This window comes from Rhinichthys klamathensis, unplaced genomic scaffold (genome assembly GCF_029890125.1).
Source record: "Rhinichthys klamathensis goyatoka isolate OS25496 unplaced genomic scaffold, OSU_Roscu_1.1 h1tg000827l_1, whole genome shotgun sequence".
In the NCBI taxonomy this organism is placed as follows: Eukaryota; Metazoa; Chordata; class Actinopteri; order Cypriniformes; family Leuciscidae; genus Rhinichthys; species Rhinichthys klamathensis.
In genome coordinates this window covers 166,457-186,583 of record NW_026607209.1, presented here as the reverse complement: position 1 = coordinate 186,583, position 20,127 = coordinate 166,457, and the positions used below count along the sequence as shown (strand labels likewise).

The window sequence follows — 20,127 nt, the reverse complement described above, 5'->3', positions numbered from 1 at the left end:
AAAATGTTTCACAAGGCTAATCAGTGAACAGGGCGAATTTCATGAAAACATGGTTATGCCATATACATTTCAAGACAAAATAAAGAAATATATTTAGCATAAAACAAAGCCTGTTTCAGGACCATTAAGATTTTGTGCATTATGGCATTAAACCTAATGACATTAAGCAAGTTTTACCTTCAGATTTTCATTTGGTTCAGATACTGAATATTTTGAGAATTCCCATTATTCTCAATGGTGACACTTATTTGCTTCTCATTAACATTATACAATGATTTTTTTTATTTAATTTAAATCACACATATATATTGTAATATTTTCAGTTCATGTTATATATATATATATATATATATATATATATATATATTTCATACATGTTATATATTTATTTTTTTCAGTTCATGTTATATATTTATATATATATATATATATATATTCACAAATTGTCATGAAAATATCACAAGGCGAAGGAAAAAATGTGTTTTATTTTCTGTGTAATTTTTTCCCCGAGTTAAAATGCTTTCTTCTATCCCAGTTAATAGACAGCTAGAAGTTGCTATATGTCAGTAGATTCCCCTGAAAAGTGTTAAAACTGTGGCGCTCTCAAAACATTATAATGTCATGGTATCCCGTAGGGCTGGACTGCTTCACACAGGTGTGGGGAGATCATTTATTATGCATGCTGGGACATCAAAGGTCATTTAGACTGACCAGCATTTGGAGAAGGATCAGACGTGAACTCCTCACTTTGCACACAGAGTGATGTGGTAGGCTAGTCACCTGCCTCTCTAACAGGGTCACAGTGATACTGATCAAGTAAAGCTAGTTAAAGACCAGGGCTCGACATAAGCAATGGCCCGATGGCCCGGGGCCAGTAAAAGAGTATGTCGGGCTAGTTGATTGGCCAGTCACTGGCCCGCGCGGGCCAGTGAATGGCCATCAGCAAAACAAACAGCAAACGTCATATACAGTGGCGCGAAGAGTGTCAATGTTACTTCAGGTAATAACGTGTTAAAATGTCAAAGAACTACGAGTCTGATACGAGAAAGAGGACATTCCTATAGGGCTGGGTGGTAAATCGAGTTTGTACAATATATCGACTTTTTTTAAACGATATGGAATGAGGCAATACTGATGTCGATACAGTAGTTTGATACGAGCACATCTGAAAAATAGCGGAGTATAGCCTACGCAGTGTGAGCTCCTGCAGTGAAAAACATAGTACAATTTGTCCTAAACATGACACAAGCTTATATTAAGCACTTCAAAATAACTGGTAAGATATAGTTAACAAGTTTAAAGCAGCTTGCCCTGTCAGATGCTCTGACAGATACTGTTGCTGACTGACAGATAAATACTGGCGCTGTTTAATGCGTTTGAGACGTGGTGCTTTCCTCAGTGCTTAACTTACATTTTAGAGGTATATTCTCCATCTGTAAATGTTAGAAAGTCAAACAAATATGTCCATTTCACTGTCAGGAGAGGACGAGCTTCTGCAAGTGAATCTCCGCTAATATTCAAGCTTCCGTGAATGAGCGCCGCCGCGAGCACGCGCGCCTAACAGACGAGCACAATAAAGAGTAGCGCAATAATTCTGACTAAAATATACATCTTGCTAAAATATTTGTTGTTGGAGACAATAAATGTGCCATATGTGGAATTGTAAACCTACAAGTAGGCCTATGTTTTTATGAAAGTGAGCATTATAACGGGGTAATCAAATGCAGGCTATAATTAGTTGTGCTTTTGTTTTTATTTTCATTTTTAGTTTAGCCTTAGTCATTTTAAAAACAAAAGCATTATTTTTGTTTTTAGATTGTAATGTTAGAATGTAATGTGATTTTAACCTTTTTGCACGTAATATATTGCATAGCCTACATTACATTCACTATATTTGTTTCCATATCCTTCAATATCAACATTGTTTGGATATCATTAAGCAGGATGTGAAATATTTGTTTTTAAATAAATACAGATTTTCTTTATCCAAATAGAAAAACGTAGAAAGTACCGAGATATATATCGTACATCGCCATTTAACCAAAAAATACCGAGATATGATTTTTTTGGCCATATCGCCCAGTCCTAATTCCTAGTGTCATGGAAAACGCAGTACACCTGGGTGGAGAAAGGCGAATGAGGGCATGTACTGTTTCGTTTGCCGGAAATTTACAACAAAAGCCGACCAAAATGCAAAATGCATAACCGGCCTGCCGAGTGCTGACGGGCTATCTAAAAATAGTGTAATCAAATTCCCCCCTAAACTTCTGCCTATAGCCGCCCTAAAAATGTGTGATTAAGTGTAAGCTATACACAAATTTGTGTTCGCTTCAGTCTTGTTATAATCAGATTCAGCGCGTTCTTCATTTTTTCTTCATTGACAGTTTTTTAGGTCATAAATGTTAAACGTATGACAAAAATAATCAGGCAAACTAATATACTTTTGTCTAATTTCGCCATTTTGAAGTGAAAATATAGCCTATGTAACTCATCACTCATGTAATGTAATAATTAGTTTACTGTCATTGTGAGGGGCCAAGAAAAATTAATCCTAATGTATACAATAAATACAGTTTAATGTAAAAGTGCTTTTCATTCTATTTCTTTCAGGGCCAGTAAAAATATAGAAGGGGCCAGCAAAACTCTGATCTACTGGCCCTGGGGGCCAGTGGGGATTTTTTTTTATGTTGAGCCCTGTAAAGACACAAAGCTTTTAACAGGTAGATTTATCACACCTCATGGATCACCACGACGTGGAACTTTGGCACGCTAATTAAATGGAGAGTCTTGAGTTACACTCAGTTATCTGATCAATGTCAACACCTGAACAGCAAAAAAAACACAGTCTGAGATACTGCGGCTATAGAATCCAAGAACACTTAATGAGGCAGGAGATCAGACAGATAGAGAGAGACAGGTCAGTTGTAACACTGCTGAGTAGGTGGATTAATTGGCGACTTCGAGGAACATAAAACTGTCATATCATATGATTTAAAGAAGTACTGGAATGAGCAAGAATAAGTGTCTGGTTTGCACATATACGTACATACACACACATATAAAGCCTAAAATTCCTCTTAAGGCCAATTCACACTGCACCGACAGACAGCAATGGACACTCTCGGGTTTTGTCATCTGATCAGTGTGTCGACATCTGTTGGAGTTTTTTTGTCACGCTCGTTTTAGCTGAATGGACATGTTCAATCGCTGTTTGTCGGGTCGTGGCATGTCTGAGAAGTGACGTACGTCTGTCGCCGTCTCTTGATGCGGTGTGAATTGGCTTTTAAAGGTGTTGGATTTAACATTAGGATTTGACAAATATGATTCAAGTTACTGTTAAAAAGTTGGTAAGATCTTGGTTAAGAGTATTTTATGCTCACCAAGGGTACATTTATTTTATCAAAAATACAGAAACAATATTGTAAAGTATTATTACAATTTATATATTTTAATATATTATAAAATGTAATTTAATCCTGTGATGACAAAACAGAATTTTAAACAGCCATTACTCCAGTCTTTAGTGTCACCTTTAGAAATCATTATCATATATGCCTATTAGGGGTGGGGGGAAAAATCGATTCTTAGATGCATCGCGATGCGGATGTGGACGATTCTGAATCGATTCACAATTGTCAAAAATCGATTTTCAAAAAAAAAAAAAAAAATTTAGATATATATTTATAATAACGTAATATTGACGGAACGCGAAAGACGGAACTCTGAAGCGCGGAAGTGCAGTGGCCGGACCGTCTGTGGCGTGCACATAACAGACGCGGACGCGATGGCTGAGCGCCAAATCCAAACACCCTCCTCGTTAAAAGCTGACGTGTGGAAATATTTTGGCTTCTGAAGTTGAAGGGGGAAAGGAGCTGGACAAGAGCCACACTAGTTGTAAGCTTTGTAGAGTAAAACTAAAATATTTCGGAAACAAGACACTTATGAGAAGCCATATGACACGTTTCCAGCCAGAGGAGGAAAAACACTCGGCTGTAACGTTACCGGTCGTTGTTATATTATTAATTTACTACAAATATGCTGCTGCTAGTTCAGACACACATGTATTTTCCTGTTGGTTCTTTGCAATGTTAATAAAATATATTGTACGTTAATTCTTTATGGGTCATTACTTTGTACTTTTAAAGCAAAGTATTTATAGTCACACACACACAAAAAAAAGATTCTGATAATCGATTTAGCATCGAATCGCAGCCCTCTGAATCGTAATCGAATCGAATCGTGAGGTGCCTAGAGATTCCCACCCCTAATGCCTATATTGTTTTTATAGTATATGCCTATATGATGCTCAAGAAAAAAAATCTTATTATTATCAATGTTTAAAACAGTTGTGCTTGTGCACCTTAATATTTTTGTGGAAACTGTGACACTGTGTCTTCTGTAACATTATGTCTTGTATAAAAGTCACTTTTGATCAATGTAATGCATCCTTGCTGAATAAAAGCATTTATTTCATTCAAAAAACAAAATCACCTCAAACTTTTGAATGGTAGTCTGTCAAACACAACACCACTGGGACAAAGACGATCCAACCAAATATAACTTACGAAAACTGTGCACCTAAACATTCCTTTAAAAGTGGACACATTCTTACTGGTGTTTTACCTTCACATTGTCTGACTTCATCTCTGCTTCTCCATAAAGTCCTTTCATAAAGCCTGTGGTACGTATTACCTAAACAAATGGGTAAACAAAATATTAAATCCAGCTTCATAATTCAAAAATCTAAAGACATACACTGTTTCAAAACCTAGTAAGCTGCTGTTATTGTCTACTGTCTGAAATAGAACCTCATAAGTCATTGATTTGGAACACTCTACGTAGACAGCAACTCAAAGCGCTACACAGGCAGCTCACTAGGTTTAGGAAGAAAGTTATCATTACCTTTGTAAATTGTTCACATTAATGAAAACATAATGATGGAGAAACGATTTACAAATACATTGTACTATGACAAGCAATGGCATGACTCATATGAGGAGAGTATGCATACCAATTGGGCTACTTTTACACTGTTGCCACAGGTAGTTTTGTAGTTCGCAGGTTGAAGTGATTGGGCGGGTTTTGTTGTGCAGACCTGGCAACCCTGATGCATACAGTAGACAGACGGTGTGACCTTTAGGGTGATTCTCTCTGTATAGCTAATTTTAGCTGAGCTTACAACCCACAGGCTACAAATACACCAACTTCATCCTTAACTGTCCTCTTCCTTTACCTAATACCGTCTAGATACAGGTGTAAATAGGGTTTAAAACGTTTTGCGCTTGTCCACTTCCAGAAGTAGTCGAAAACGCATTCGACCAAATTGCTTTAGTAGTGTAGACGGCGCTCATGTGATCAAATGTGATTGAACAGCCGCAAAACACTGCCTACTCGACGCCTACTGACCTAATGCGTAAACATTATGGAAAGCACAATAGCCAGACGGGATTTAAACTTTGTTGGCTGGAGACCCAAGTTTGATTTGAAGACGAAAAACGTACCAAGTACAATGTTCTCTCACCATTCCTGGTTTCTAACACTCACTCACCGTGTTTGGCATGGTCTTGCGGCTGTCAGAGCAGAAACAAATGTTTTCTCTGGTCGTGTTCATATGTAAATTGCATGAGCTTATTTTGTCCATTAGATCGAAAGATCTGAAAAGCCCATACATAGACCCTCCCCTCGAAGAAATCAGGACAGAAGGGGTTGAAAGTGGACAAAAAAGATGGATTAAAACACCAGGGGCCCTATTTTAACGATCTGAAACGCAAGTGTCAAAGCGCAAAGCGCAAGTAACTTTGTGGGCGGATCCCGGCGCTGTTGCTATTTTCCCGGCGGGATAAATGCCTCTTGCGCCTGGCGCAAATCTAAAAGGGGTTGGTCTGAAGTAGCTTCATTATTCATAGGTGTGGTTTGGGCGTAACGTGAAATAAACCAATCAGAGCGTCATCTCACATTCCCTTTAAGAGCAGGCGCGCTTGTTTTAAAGCGGATTCCTATTATAACGGCGGATTTGCCAGGCGCGCGCCAGGAGCGGTTCACAGCCGAGGAGAGCAACGTTCTCGTCAGGGCCGTAAAACACAGAGAAGTGACATTGGGGATGGAGAAACCCACCCAAATTAACTTCTGTTAAACAGGCGTATGATAATTTGGGTAAATGTGTAAGCTACATGTATGCTTTTATAATAAATTGTCTATCTATCTTATCTATCGTAATAATGTATGATTTGCAAAAATGAAAACTGCTGCTTAGATGAGAGAATCAAAGTGTATGCGCGTTGTGCACATGCTACATTGATTATGGTCAAGCATGCGCCCTTAAAATAGCATAATGAACAACGCGCAACGCGCCACTGACTTTAGACTAGTTTTTTTCTGGTCAGTGGCGCATTTGTTTTATAGAACAGCAAAATAGCATGAGGGAAAGTTTGCGCCGGAACACGCCTCCTCTTTGCGCTGAACCGCCCCGGGGAGCGCAAGTGTATTTCTTAGTTAACCGACGTGTGTCTGTGGAGGGAAAAGCCCGCTTTGCGCGGGTGCAAAATAGGAATGATACATGCGTCAGTGTACAAAGTCATTTGCGCCGAGTGCAAGATAGGGCCCCTAGTGTAAATGGGAATGTGTCTCCCTCGTCTACTTGTGATCCGATCAACCAAAACGAATCTTAATACCAGGTGAAAACAGGGCCCTAGAATGCACCTCATGAAGTTACTTGATAGAATGAACAGAGTGTGTAGAGCTGAAGATCAAATATAAGATAGATTGATTTGTTTACCATATTTTGGTCACTAAATAATGTATGTTATTTTATAGTTTACCACTTTACTATCATTCTAAAAATTGAAAAACAGCTGTAATAAAAATAAGTAGGTGCGTCAGTAGAGATTGACCAACATTTTATTTGACCAATTTAGTGTGTCTCTACAGAACAGCACTCAGCGATACTAAAGAGGGTGTGGTATAAACTGCATATCGTCATATCGTCCAGCCATAAAACTTGTTCTTAGTGTTTATTTAAAAACATCCAATTATGCTAAATATATACAATGGTAAATATTTAATTGTTGAGTTGTCGATACAATAACAATACAATAAAGAGGGTATGATTTTACCCAATTCAGCATATTGACACAAAATGACAACTGCAAATCCACGTTTCGCTGCCTGTTGTCCAAGAATTGTTTCTATGAATTGCAGTGATCCATTTGCTTCTCTGTTATGTAGCTTTTGGCAGTCTGTAAAAATATACCTCTGATTTCTTGTCAAATCTATTTATCCAGTCAATCTCAAAGCTCTTTCCCGTTTTAGATGTGTTTTGTGTGTTTTTCGCATCATTCACGCTGAAAACCAATGCTGCCATTTAGTCTTTTTGCCACTCAGTGGGTGTAACCGCAGTCACTCCGGCCGACGGTGACGTCAAGCGCATACCCTGTCGGTACCACTGTCGGTACATCAGGAAACAATTGTACTCACAGGTGAAGTAGCTTACTTATATTTTCTGTATATAATTTGATCAACTAAATGTGACATCTATTTATTATAAATAGACATTCAAATATATTCATTTAATAGTACATGTATTAAATAAAACTAAACCAAACAAGAATAAATAAAATGACATGACAATTAAATAACTTCTAAATACAATTGAATTATTTTAAAAATGCACATATTTCTGATTTGCTATTTTAATTCAGTGTGCATGGCATGTAACAGGGCACTCTGGTTTACTTCAAATGAACAACCTTTGGATGATGGTGTTTGTTGGCAATTGCTGCCATTTATTGGGGGCATATCATTTCATTAACTAAATGTGGTATATACTCCTAATTACAAAATCATCACCACAATTGGTTCCAGATATTCTGCCATAAGATTTAGAAGTACATCTCTGTGTTATGATATCTCATGAATATGTCAAGATCATCTGCATTCATGATGTTGTGTGGACCCTTGAGTTTTGTTTGCATAACCATGTGGACAGAGCAATGCCTAGTAACAAGATAATCAGCTCAACCAGAGCTGAGTATGTAATAACAGTAAACCAAAACTGATTTTAAAAGAAAGATGATATTGCTGACATTGTTTTAAACAGTTATTGGTATTAATAATCTATTAGCTTGCTCACCACCATCAAAACACAAAAATAATCTAATAAAGACTAATGCAAAGCTCTGGGCGTTCAAATATCAAAGCTAATATGAGATGTTTACACCTTCATTCTGATCTAACGTTACTATGATTTATCTGTGAAGACTATGCGCAGGCTACATTAGCAGGCTAGCACGTTGAGATCTATATCCAGGATTTGAACCGTGTAAATGTGAATATGTAGATAGCGAGGGAACTAAAACAGCACTTATGTCATAATAATAATGTTTTTAGCAACTCACCTCACTGAAGATGTCGTGCAGGTATCGAAACGGCGGTTTGCTGAGCAGTTTTTCTGTCAGAGGAGGCTTTTTGATCACTTTTCCCAGAGCCTCCTGGGTCTTTTTGGCTACTGATTCGTTCATGGCCACAAACTAAACCAGTATTTTTGTGTGAACGAGGTTTCTTTAGTAATTAATCGCCGTTACTGTTCTGCTAGCAGCAGATTTCTGCTCGCTAAACTCTGCTGTTGCCGTGGCGATAGCTTTCTATCCCACAATCCTCCACTGTGCTGATCCTGCGCTTGCGCGGAACCTAGGCAGTCGTCAAAGGCTACAGGTGTCCATGACAACAACAAACAACAGTAGCTGTCTACTATTGTAACAAGTAACTGTAGCTGTCCACATTTATTGTTATATTATATTATATTATATTATATTATATTATATTATATTATATTATATTATATTATATTATATTATATTATATTATATTATATATTTTTTTTGGCAGGTCTCTCTTCTTGCTCCAGACCAAAACTGAAACAAATATCAGTGTTAAGTGCATGGTTAAGTGTCACAAACAGACCAGATGGAAAATAAATAAATACCTGATAATTCATTAACTAAATTACAATAAACACAGATATACAGATGTTGTTATTTTTAACTAATGTATTATTTATAAATACATTAGATAAACAAATGAATTATAGCCTGTAAAAAGATTAATTTAATAGTAAATCTACTTAATGAAAAAAAAAATAATAATAATTAAATAACTTAAATAAATACAATTAAATTATTTATGAATAATAATGATAATAACTTAAAAACAAAAACATTAATTTAAAAAATCAACACTTTTCTGACTTGCTATTTTTAATTTGATCAGTGTGCTGGTATTTAACCCCTTCATGCATGAATTATGATAATAAACACAGTCAAGATTTTTTCCCCCTATTTTTCCCCTCCCAATATTAAATCAATACGGATAATTTAACAATGATATGACTCCTTAGTTGTTACTTAATGCTACAACTTTTTTTTTTTACCTGCAAGAGTCTCCTGGGGTAGAAGGAATGAATTGATATTCCGGAGCAATTTGGCATTTCTGATTGGCCTTGGTTTGGAGAAGAAAAAAAAATCCCACATATAACAGCTTGCCTATGCTTGCCACCCTATGCTTGCCACTTGGTGGATATGGAATTTATGTAGCCCCGCCCCTTTTAAGCGCTGCGCTCGTTGTCTTTTGACTTCCGGTCTCTATTTTCACAGCGATCTTGCATATTTATGAATGAACGGCTCGTTTTAAAATCTTCCCGGTCGACTGACATTTGTTGAAGACATCTGCTTTAAACATTACAATCCTCATGATATCTTTTGTCAACTTTACATTAAGTAAATCCACTTTAAAAAGCTAATTACTCCTGGACAGCAATGCACAGAGCGACCGCGAAAACGGAAGTTCAAAGACAATATTCTAAAGCTGGCTGCGCCCTTGTTTCTCTGGTGCATAAGGTCTTATAGGACGATGCACTAGAGTCCACTATAGAGGTCGATGTGCAATGCCATCAAAACCCATTCATTCGCAAGAAAATGCTTTTTGAATAGCTGTCCACTGTAATGACCTCTATGCGTGAAAGGGTTCAAATGACCAACCGTTGGATGTTACTGTTTTTTGGCATTTGTTGGGGCAGTGTGAATTGAAAAATCCAGCTTAAGTTGGTGGATATGTTTTGGAATGTGGTGTTTTTGAAAATCAACCAGCAAATGACCAATCTGGACCAGCTAGAAACCATCTTAAGCTGTGTTTTTCAGCTGGGTAATCTTTAGATAGAAAGATGAGATCAAAAAAAGGCCTCAAATCATGTCAATACAAATACAGGATAATTATTAAGCACATAGGCTCCACCTAAAACTGACAGGTTTCTGAGATTGTTGCATAACTATATTCAAACCTCATACCTGGAAAAGAACATTATAGGAATGAGTGAAAGAATATTTTCTCTAATGAATTGACAAGAAAGCACAGAGATCTTTGGGTGAAAAAGAACTGTTTACAGATACTACACAATATAAAGATGTATATTGAGTTTCTGTGATTGGCTAAATAAACATGAGAGGAATCCTGTATTTTTCCTGTATGAAAAACCTGTTTGGGAGGTTGCACGAAGTGAGACTATAAAATGCTTGACATGCAACATGCTTGGAGAAAGGGCAGTAGCTCTGGTTCACCTGTTTCACTCCCGGTAGGTTCTCTTTTACTTGCAAATACTATTTTCTTAATTTCTTGAAATTATTTATTGTGTGCTATAAGACAGAATTAAGCTTAATCTAAATGTATTATCCACATATATAAAGGCTGGGTTGTTTGTTGGAGCACTGCTATGTACCTTATTAGTTTCACATAATACTCATTTGAAATGCTTGAATTTCTGTTTTATTTCCCTCCAAAATTGCCAGTATTAAAACCATGTTGTTTTAGAGAATACAAAACTGTAGTTACAATTCAAATGTCAAGGGAAATCTTTATGAAAAGAAGTTTACTTTCAATTCGTAAAAGCATTTTATTTTTTACAAATTTTATATTTTAGGGCAAATTTGTTGTTTAAAATATAAATTAGGTCTTATGAATATTGTCAAGTTAAATTATAAAACTGATAGTTTCTTAAATGAAAATGCTGTATTATATTCAAGTAAACATGTGTCTCTCATTAGAACAAAGTTTCAGAAGCACGTTTGTCCAGTTCAACAGCTCTTGTCGACTATTTAACATTATGCCATGCAATGTCGGTGGGCCCAACCTTAAAAACGAACTAATATTCAGAGCATTAGTCACCTTTGACTTCCTTTTTCTTCTCTCAGCGCATCAGTACACACCATAATCATGCAGCACTGGATGTTCTGTGTCTTATTTTTATTCTTTGTGTTCTGTGACGTCTCTACACAAAGGAAAAAAAAGACAGTCCAAACTCTTTCAAGAGGTATCAATTAATTACATATTCACAAACAGAACCAAATAAGTCAAATTTGTTCTTATACTATGGCAAATCGATCATAAAATAACATCCAATTCAAAGTGGTTTGTTTCTTTCAGGCTGGGGCGGTGACATCACCTGGGTTCAGACGTATGAGGAGGGACTGAATAAAGCGCATGTGAGGTACCTAAAGATTATGCAATCACATTAAACTCCACTCTCACTTGTATGTTATGAATAATCAGATTTTTAAACCACAATGAATCTGTTTTACCGTAGTAAGAAGCCACTGATGATCATTCATCATTTGGAGGATTGTCAGTACAGTAAAGGTTTGCATATTTGCATCTTTTTTTAAACTGTCTACATTATCTGTAATTAAATAAAAAACATAGATTATTTCCTTGTGCCGTATACATGTAAGTGTGCTTAAAGGGATAGTTCACCCCAAAATGAAAATTCTGTCAGTAATTACTCACCCTCATGTTGTTCCAACCCCGTAAGACTTTCGTTCATCTTCGGAACACAAATTAAGATATTTTTGATTAAATCTGAGAGCTGGATCACTCCTCCATAGGCTTCTAAAGGGATCGAAACAGGCCGGCTCAGAAAAGTTAAAGACATCGTTAAAATAGTCCAAGTGACTACAGTGGCTCAATCTTAAGTTTATCAAGCGACGAGAATACTTTTTGTGCGCAAAAAAACAAACAAAAATAACTTTCATTTCCTTCTCTGTGGGCCGTGAGATTTCACGTAGTGAAACTGCGCAAAGCTTCTGTGTTGCACGTCACACGCAGGCTCACTATTAAACGACGCTGGTCATGTGTGTGATGCATGTGACGTGCAACACAGAAGCTTTGCACTGTTAAACTACGTGAAATCTCACGGCCCACAGAGAAGGAAATGGAAGTCGTTATTTTTGTTTGTTTTTTTGCGCACAAAAAGTATTCTCGTCGCTTGATAAACTTAAGATTGAGCCACTGTAGTCACTTGGACTATTTTAACGATGTCTTTAACTTTTCTGAGCCGGCCAGTTTCGATCCCTTTAGAAGCCTATGGAGGAATGATCCAGCTCTCAGATTTAATCAAAAATATCTTAATTTGTGTTCCGAAGATGAACGAAAGTCTTACGGGGTTGGAACAACATGAGGGTGAGTAATTACTGACAGAATTTTCATTTTGGGGTGAACTATCCCTTTAAAGGAATATTTCTCCCAAAAAATTAAATTCCAAATTCTTACAATAAAGTAATGTGCACTGTTTCTTTAAATCAGGGGTTTTCATTTTTTAGTTGCCATGAACCATCCAAATATCATCATGCTTGTGCGAGGGACCCCTATGCAAAACTTAAAAGGCTGCTATATACATTCTTAGAAAGGTTCAGTGGAAATTGACTCGAATTCAAAGCACCCTTTATGCCAAAAAGGTTCTACATAAGGAGAAATGTCTTAAATGATTACATAATACTTGGATGTTTAATGGGTTATTTCAGTTTTATCTAGTGGTAAAGTATGTTTACGAGCTGTTTAATTAATAATGTAATAAAAAAAAAAAATTATTACAATAATAATTAATTAAAACTAAATCATAAAATGATCCCATAATGGGAACCCTTAAAAGGTTCTATATATGAAGCGCCCGAAAGAACATCTAGGTTACTAATGTAACCCCCATTCCCTGAAGGAGGGAATAGAGACGTTACGTCGGACTGACATCATGGGGTCTCGCCTGGGAGCCCAATCACCTCCAAGTGGTAATTAAACGAGCCAATGAACATTGGCCAGTGAGATTTGCATGCCGAGTTACACCGACCTGGACATACGGGTATAAATAGGACCGGCATTACTCACTTCATTCATGTTTGCTGGGGAGCCAAAACAGTATCCAGGCCATTCAGCGATGGTTCAGGGCTGTGGCAGGGGGGACGTAACGTCTCCTTTCCCTCCTTCAGGGAACGGGGGTTACATCAGTAACCTAGACATTCCCATTCAGTCAGTCACGTTCAATGTTACGTCAGACTGACGTCATGGGTTCCCAATGGAAAATGCCATAGACACTGAACTGTGTTACGAGTGTTGGAGATGCAGATGCTGGATGGCAAGCTACAGCGTGCCCTTTTGGCAACTGCTCCCACAATGTCATAACCTACCCAGCGCCCCAAGTAAGCCCGCGGGGTAGTCCTCCATACCAAATGGGATGGAAGGGACAGGACTTACTCTGTGGGCAATAGTAGCTGCTGTTCCTTTAACCCACGGGGCAGTGCTACATATGGAAGATCTCTGCGGTATAGGTCCTACCTAACCAGGGAGAGATGGGCATAGCAGAACTGTCCAGGGAAAGACAAGGGTTACCGACAGGGAAACCGTATCGTGGAAAATACATATATGGGATTACCGAGGGGGTAATCACATCATCTAGTCCAGTACAAGGGCTGACCGGCAGAGCATGCACACAAGTACTGGGCCTGGTGTCAGACTCCTCCGCCGCATCTGACTGCCGAAGGATGCTGGATGAACTCGATTCAGGGTTTGCCAAGCAGGGAACTCACCTGAAGAGCAAGCAGGCGCTCGTATCCCCCTTTACGGGGGAATGGCACTGTAAGCGAGACACCGAGCCAGCCTTTAAACATAACCTGTTTGTACCAAACACATATGAAGAGACGTCACCACTCAGAGATTGTAGAATCTCGCGAATGTAGAATCTCGCGAATGTGTTAGGTGTCGCCCAGTCCGCAGCTCTACAGATGTCTGCCAGAGGCACCGTGCGCCAACGGGGACTGGTACGCCAAGGCGATGACATCCACTATCCAGTGGGCCAACCTCTGTTTGGAGACAGCCTTTCCCTTCTACTGGTCTCCAAAGCAGACAAAGAGCTGCTGTGAGCTTCTAAAGGTCTGCCTGCGGTCCACATACACACGCGATGCTCGAACAGGACATAGCAACGCGAGGGCTGGGTCTGCCGCCTCCGGGGGCAGCGCTTGCAAGTTCACCACCTAGTTCCTAAAGGGAGTGGTGGGAACTTTGGACACGTATCCGGGCTGGGGTCTCAGGATGATGTGAGACAGGGCCGGCCCGAATTCAAGGCACGATTCGCTGACCGAAAATGTCTGCAGTTCCCCCACCCTCTTAAGAGAAGCGAGCACAGTCAGGAGCACTGTCTTTAAAGAATGACTCCTGCGGCTTGAAGGGAGCTCTCTGTAGAGGTAGTGAGAGTGGAGGAGGCAGAAGAGCGGCTTCGGGCAGTAAAAGGTGCTTTACATGAGTTCTGAACCTCATCATGCAACTCCGGGAAGAAAGACACTGGCACCCAGGAACCAATCATCCAACCGCGAGCGATTTGGACACAGATGAGGGACCACTTGAGCCCGATGCCCTTGGTGGCCCAAGAAAGCATGGCCTTCAACTCTGAATCTGGAGGGGGGGCAGCTCAGCCTCCTCATCCTCTCCAGAGGACAAAAGCCCACTCCCCAAATCAACATTCGATCCTCATCCGGAGTGCCGAATGAGACACAAGGTGCCTAACAAGTGCCCCTTTTCCACCAAAGCATTTTGAGAGCCGGTTCGGAGCCGGTGCCTACTCGCGAACCAGTTCTTTGAGTTTCGACAGCCAAAGAACCGGTTCTCGACCAGGAAAATTGGTTCCAAAGCGGCACCAATTCTTTGCTGTACTAGAACCGTTCTTTTACCACGTCATGCTTACGTCGGGGGCTGGGGGCGGGTTACTGTGAACAACAACACGACGGGAATGGGAAAGCTAAGACGTATGGCGACATACACAGTGACGTAATGACGTCGTTCGCTGGGCTCTCTAGTCAGTGGAAAAACAAACAGGTTCTGAGAAGGTTCGCAAGTTGAACCAACTTTGAACCAGCACCAGTTCCGAACCAGTTCTTTTTTTGGTGGAAACGGGGTAAAGGTGACCCGCGCTGTGGGGGCTGGCCCGACAGAGAAGCTCCCATTGTATAACTTAGATATCCCAAAGTGCTAACCAGACCCACGGCTCTAATATGAGAAGCGGCGGGGGGCTGTGTAGCAGCAGAGGGGACTTGTGCCTCTGTATTAAAGAAGGAGAGTCACAACCGCAATGCCAACATGGAGATGCTCTCCCAGTGAGAGCATGCACCATCCATATACGCTCTCTCAGAATGCTGTTTGACTAGGCATGAGAGACAGCGATCATGGCCGTCAAATGAAGTCAGGAAACGACTGCATCCAGAAACACACAGACGGAAAGACATCTTGAAAAAGACACTGACCGCCCGTGCTTGCTCTTTTATGGAAACTGCTCTGAATGAAACGCTGCACTCTCTCCGTGCACAGCAACTTGAATGCGAGACACCACTGGATGCGCCTTCACCCCAGCAGAGAGATCCCACGACGAGCTGCAAAGCAGAGCAATTAAAATGGCTGTTTTTGCAGAAGGTCTCCTTGTTAGAAAGAGCAGACATCAATTTTAATTGCTGTTTCAGAAATGTACTCTTTCTCTTGAAAGGTGAATGGAAAATATGAATGAAGTGAGTAATGCCGGTCATATTTATACCCGTATGTCCGGGTGGGTGTGACTCGGCATGCAAATCTCACTGGCCAATGTTCATTGGCTCATTTAGTTACCACTTGGAGGCAATTGGGCTCCTAGGCGACGTAAAATCAAACGTGACTGACTGAATGGGAACCCTTTATAGTTATATTCGCCCAATTTATAATGTAGAAAATAACTAACATTATGAATGTGGAAATTATTTGGAAAATTTGTATTATGGTACATTATTACATTTATTTCTGCGCTATAGCACCACTATTATTTATTCGAATATTTGTATTATTATCTAATTTAATAATTTTTTTATATTTTAATCAAATTATTATTTTATTTATTTACAGTATATCTTATATTTATTTGTTTTATACCGTTTTTCGAACCCCAGGTTGAAAACCCCTGCTTTAAATGATAATCAGAGAATAATAAGTATTTGCTTTCAGTATGCAGAAAATGCTTTTGCATATCAATTTATTAATCTCTTCTTCCACTCTATTCACTTTTAGCTCTGAAAAAGGCCTTTTCTGAACATTCAACTATTCAAAGGCTGGCCAAATCAGATTTCATCATGCTCAATTTAGTGGTACAGTACAAATATTGTGAAATATTCAACAGACACTGGAGTAAGACATGCATTTAATACAGTAAGAATGTTCTTGACCTAGTGATTGTGATTTTCAGCATGAAACCACCGATAAAAACTTGGCCCCTGACGGCTTCTATGTCCCCAGGATCATGTTTGTTGGTGAGTTTTCACACATTTCCTAAACAGTGACTTATTCAGTTTACCTGGTAAGATTACCTGATAATATTGTATAATCTTAACTCTGTCATCAATGGGATTTCGAGAAGCAACAGATATTGTGTCATTAGGTCACTGCACAGTCTCTGGTACAAAGTAACTAATATTATTGTGATAAGGAACATATTGTGCAATTATATTATTTATTATATTATTTTCTAATATTGAAATTTTAAAGTATTTACACATAGTAGTAGTTGTTTCACTGCCTTTTCATTTTCTTTATGTAAAAGGATTTGATTTTGGGGTGTTTAGGTTAAGTTGTCATGAGAATCAATCTTTTCCATCTTCTCTTCTCCTCCACCTAGATCCCTCAATGACTGTGCGAGCTGATATCACTGGAAAGTACGCCAACCGGATGTACACGTACGAGTCAGAAGACATGGACTTCTGTGAGTGTGTTTCTGCTGTCTAATGAGCTCCACTGAGAGGCAGGAGCTCTTCAGAGACTCTCTGAAGCTCCCAACAGCAGAACCGAGCTGTTCATTTGTTTATTCACGCTCATCCATCGTGACACATTCTCTGCTACTTTATGCTACGGAATGTGCTAATGTTGATAGTTAATATTTGATTTACCAGTCATTACTTAAGCATGCATTAATCATTTTCCCCTTCCTATATCTTTCTTTGTGCACAGTGGCAGAGAACATGATGAAAGCCAAGATCCTGCTTAAGAGTGACCACGAGGGACATGTTGATCTGTGATGGATAGATAACAGCTTACCTCTTCCAAGACTTGCACACAGGTTTCTTTGTGCAACTAGCAATATTCAACTTTGAGTTTGTTAGTGTTAACAATGTTTCTGTGTTCATTCACCTTTTACAGCAATAAATAATGTAAATGTATTAAAGAGGAGGAATATAAGAAACAGTCTCTGGGTTCACTTGACCTATTAGCCAACACAAAGTGCTCTACTTGACAAAGATCACCAGGAATAAACAGTTGGTTGAAATACTAATTCCATTAACTAGTAAGCAAGGCAAAGACGTCCTCCATTATATAAGGATAAAGAGACATGACTTGTCTGTGATTTGCAGAATAAGAGTCATCATGTGAGTCACAATGAGGATAAATTCAAGCATCTAGCAGTATGTAATGACACAGAGTATACACTAGATGGCAGAGCACACTAAGTACAGAAGTAAGCCAGTGTCAAAATCATTCATTTTATGCTATAAGCAAATAAGCTTAAGCTCTAAGTAAATTACTAATACAATATCAATGTGTTAATTTAGTCATAAATATTAATTATAATTAATTAAAAGGTGGATTTAACATATGAATATTAAATGACTGCCAAACATGTCGATGTCCAATTTTGCATATAAACATATGTGGTGGGTTATTAGCGATCATCCAAAGATGTCTAAAGCACCACTTTGCTTTTTGAGGTCTTGTGAAATAATCACTTTTTGACAGACAAAATTCAAATAGCAAAACTGATACACAAAAAGTATGTTATAAGTAAGTAAATAAATAAATATGTAGGTAAACAAATAAAAAAAAGCAAAACAATCAGTTAAATAAATAAGAAAGAAAAAGACAAAGGTAAAATACTCATAAAAGCATTATGCATAATGCAACTGAATCATAAACAATGATGCAATTCACTTTAAGTCATGATTTTATAAGATACCACATTTGAAGTGCATTGCCACAATATTCAAATAGAGATATATAAATTGTTTAAAAGAGGGGAAAGAGACCTTCGCAATGCTTTATGGGAGTGGGAGTATGTGCGTTTGTGTGGCATTTGCCTTTTCCAGGTTAAACTAAAGCAACTGATTCTTCTCTCCATGAAACACAACTTAAAAAAAAAAAAACAAGAAAGCTAGAAAGAACAAAAGCAAGAAAGTAAATAAAAATGAAAAATAATGTCACCCATATGATCAACATGATTTCACCAAGTACAACATGTTCCTGGATCAACACTTTTGTTGATCCCGGAACAAGAGAAGGAATTTCAACACTTAACCTCAAAGCTCGGTCTGTAACTAAAAAAGTATCACTACAATGGGGAAAATAAAAATAAATGACTTTTTTTTTCCTTATTGATTAATTATTACAAATAACCCTAACAAATGATTGTTGTAGTTAGCTAGCACAGCTTAAAACAATTCTTTAAAATAACTTTCCAGGATTTATCGTGTTGCAATAACTCAAATATTCAAGTTGTCAGTTAATACAACTTCACTCTTCAAGTTGACTGAACTTAAAATTTTAAGGCTACACAATCACTTTGAAAAAGTGTTTTTACAGTGTCAACAGCACAAACAAACTGTAGTTGGGCACTTTACATGGGTCACGGTGTCCAAACAGGTGGTTCAAAAGTCTGGCAATGAGACATAGGGTTAGGATATACGTATGTAAATGTAACTATTTATTAGCACCTTAAACCGTATATCATGGTGTTAGCAATGCCAGGATCATGGGTTTGATTATCAGTGAATGCATGAATTAATAAAATGCAAGTCGTGTTAGATAAGTGTGGTAATTTTGCGCAAGAGGTGGGCCTGAAGTCTGAAAAAATATCAACAGGATTTGAAAAAGCAGCTTTATGACTATGAGCCAGGAGTTGCTGAGTGTGCTGAATGAAGGGGAGGTGACACTACACTGTGACAGACTTTAATCCTCCTCCGGCCCAGGGTCACAGAGAGTAATGGAGCGGAGCAGCAGGGACGTGCACAGGAATTTTGTGGGGCAGTTGCTCTGACCTGAAAAAAGGGCACTACCCCCAAAACTCACGGGCTATATGAAGGAATATATTCAGTTGAATTTTGCCCATACAAATTGCCTTATCTGATCGTGTTTATGTCCAAACGACGCAATGCCTCATATTATGGTCTTATTATTATTTATTAAGATTGCAAACGTCAAAGATGACAGGTTTATGATATACAACTTTGTAAACAGTATACAAAATGTATTAACAATATGTTAAATGTCACCAAAATACACATGAGAAAAAGAGTTCCTCATATTATTGTTTATTGTTTTTTAATTATTATTATTATTATTATTTTTTAAATAAATAATCTGGATTGAATTGACAGATGGGGAAAAACTCGCTTCTAATAAAAAAAAAAAAAAAAACGCTTAGATTTCGGAAAAAATACAATCCTTTTTAACCTTTTGGCTTCCCGTACATTAAATTGTGCTTTTTGCTAATCTGGGCAACTACGCATGATTTGTAATATGATTGCGTAAAGGGAACAGGAATACCGGTAGGGAACAGAATCGACTGCTAAACCCAGTGCCGATCCTGACCTCCTCCTCGGGCCCTAAGCCTAATTCTGCTAAAGGGCCCTCTACCTGACCTGTGATGTCGTGAGCTATGTAAACCATTTGCCATTGCCACAGTCACAACTGACACTTCAGTGCTCTCAATACAATCCTCCCTCCTTTAAACAAAACAGTCAAAGAATAAGTACAAGAATA

At 38.4% G+C, this 20,127-nt stretch overlaps 2 protein-coding genes across 2 annotated transcripts in view; one reads left to right on the top strand and one right to left on the bottom strand.

The window, feature by feature from the left end:
* The window catches only part of traf3ip1 (TNF receptor-associated factor 3 interacting protein 1), a 32,818-nt gene extending 24,150 nt beyond the window's left edge, over positions 1 to 8,668 (bottom strand). Inside the window, exons 1-2 of the mRNA XM_056243690.1 lie at positions 8,394 to 8,668; positions 4,624 to 4,692 (exon numbers count right to left, since the gene is read on the bottom strand). Coding sequence (XP_056099665.1) covers positions 4,624 to 4,692; positions 8,394 to 8,516 — 192 coding nt within the window. The 5' untranslated portion in view covers positions 8,517 to 8,668. The remainder of the gene's footprint in view (positions 1 to 4,623; positions 4,693 to 8,393) is intronic.
* A 1,843-nt stretch (positions 8,669 to 10,511) lies between these two features.
* agr1 (anterior gradient 1) lies at positions 10,512 to 17,964 on the top strand. The gene is made up of 8 exons (XM_056243694.1): positions 10,512 to 10,621; positions 11,238 to 11,356; positions 11,470 to 11,533; positions 11,630 to 11,682; positions 16,393 to 16,469; positions 16,568 to 16,631; positions 16,997 to 17,080; positions 17,326 to 17,964. The coding sequence occupies exons 1-8, from the start codon at positions 10,575 to 10,577 to the stop codon at positions 17,391 to 17,393; spliced, it is 576 nt and encodes a 191-aa protein (XP_056099669.1). The 5' UTR covers positions 10,512 to 10,574; the 3' UTR covers positions 17,394 to 17,964.
* The last annotated feature ends 2,163 nt before the right edge of the window (positions 17,965 to 20,127 follow it).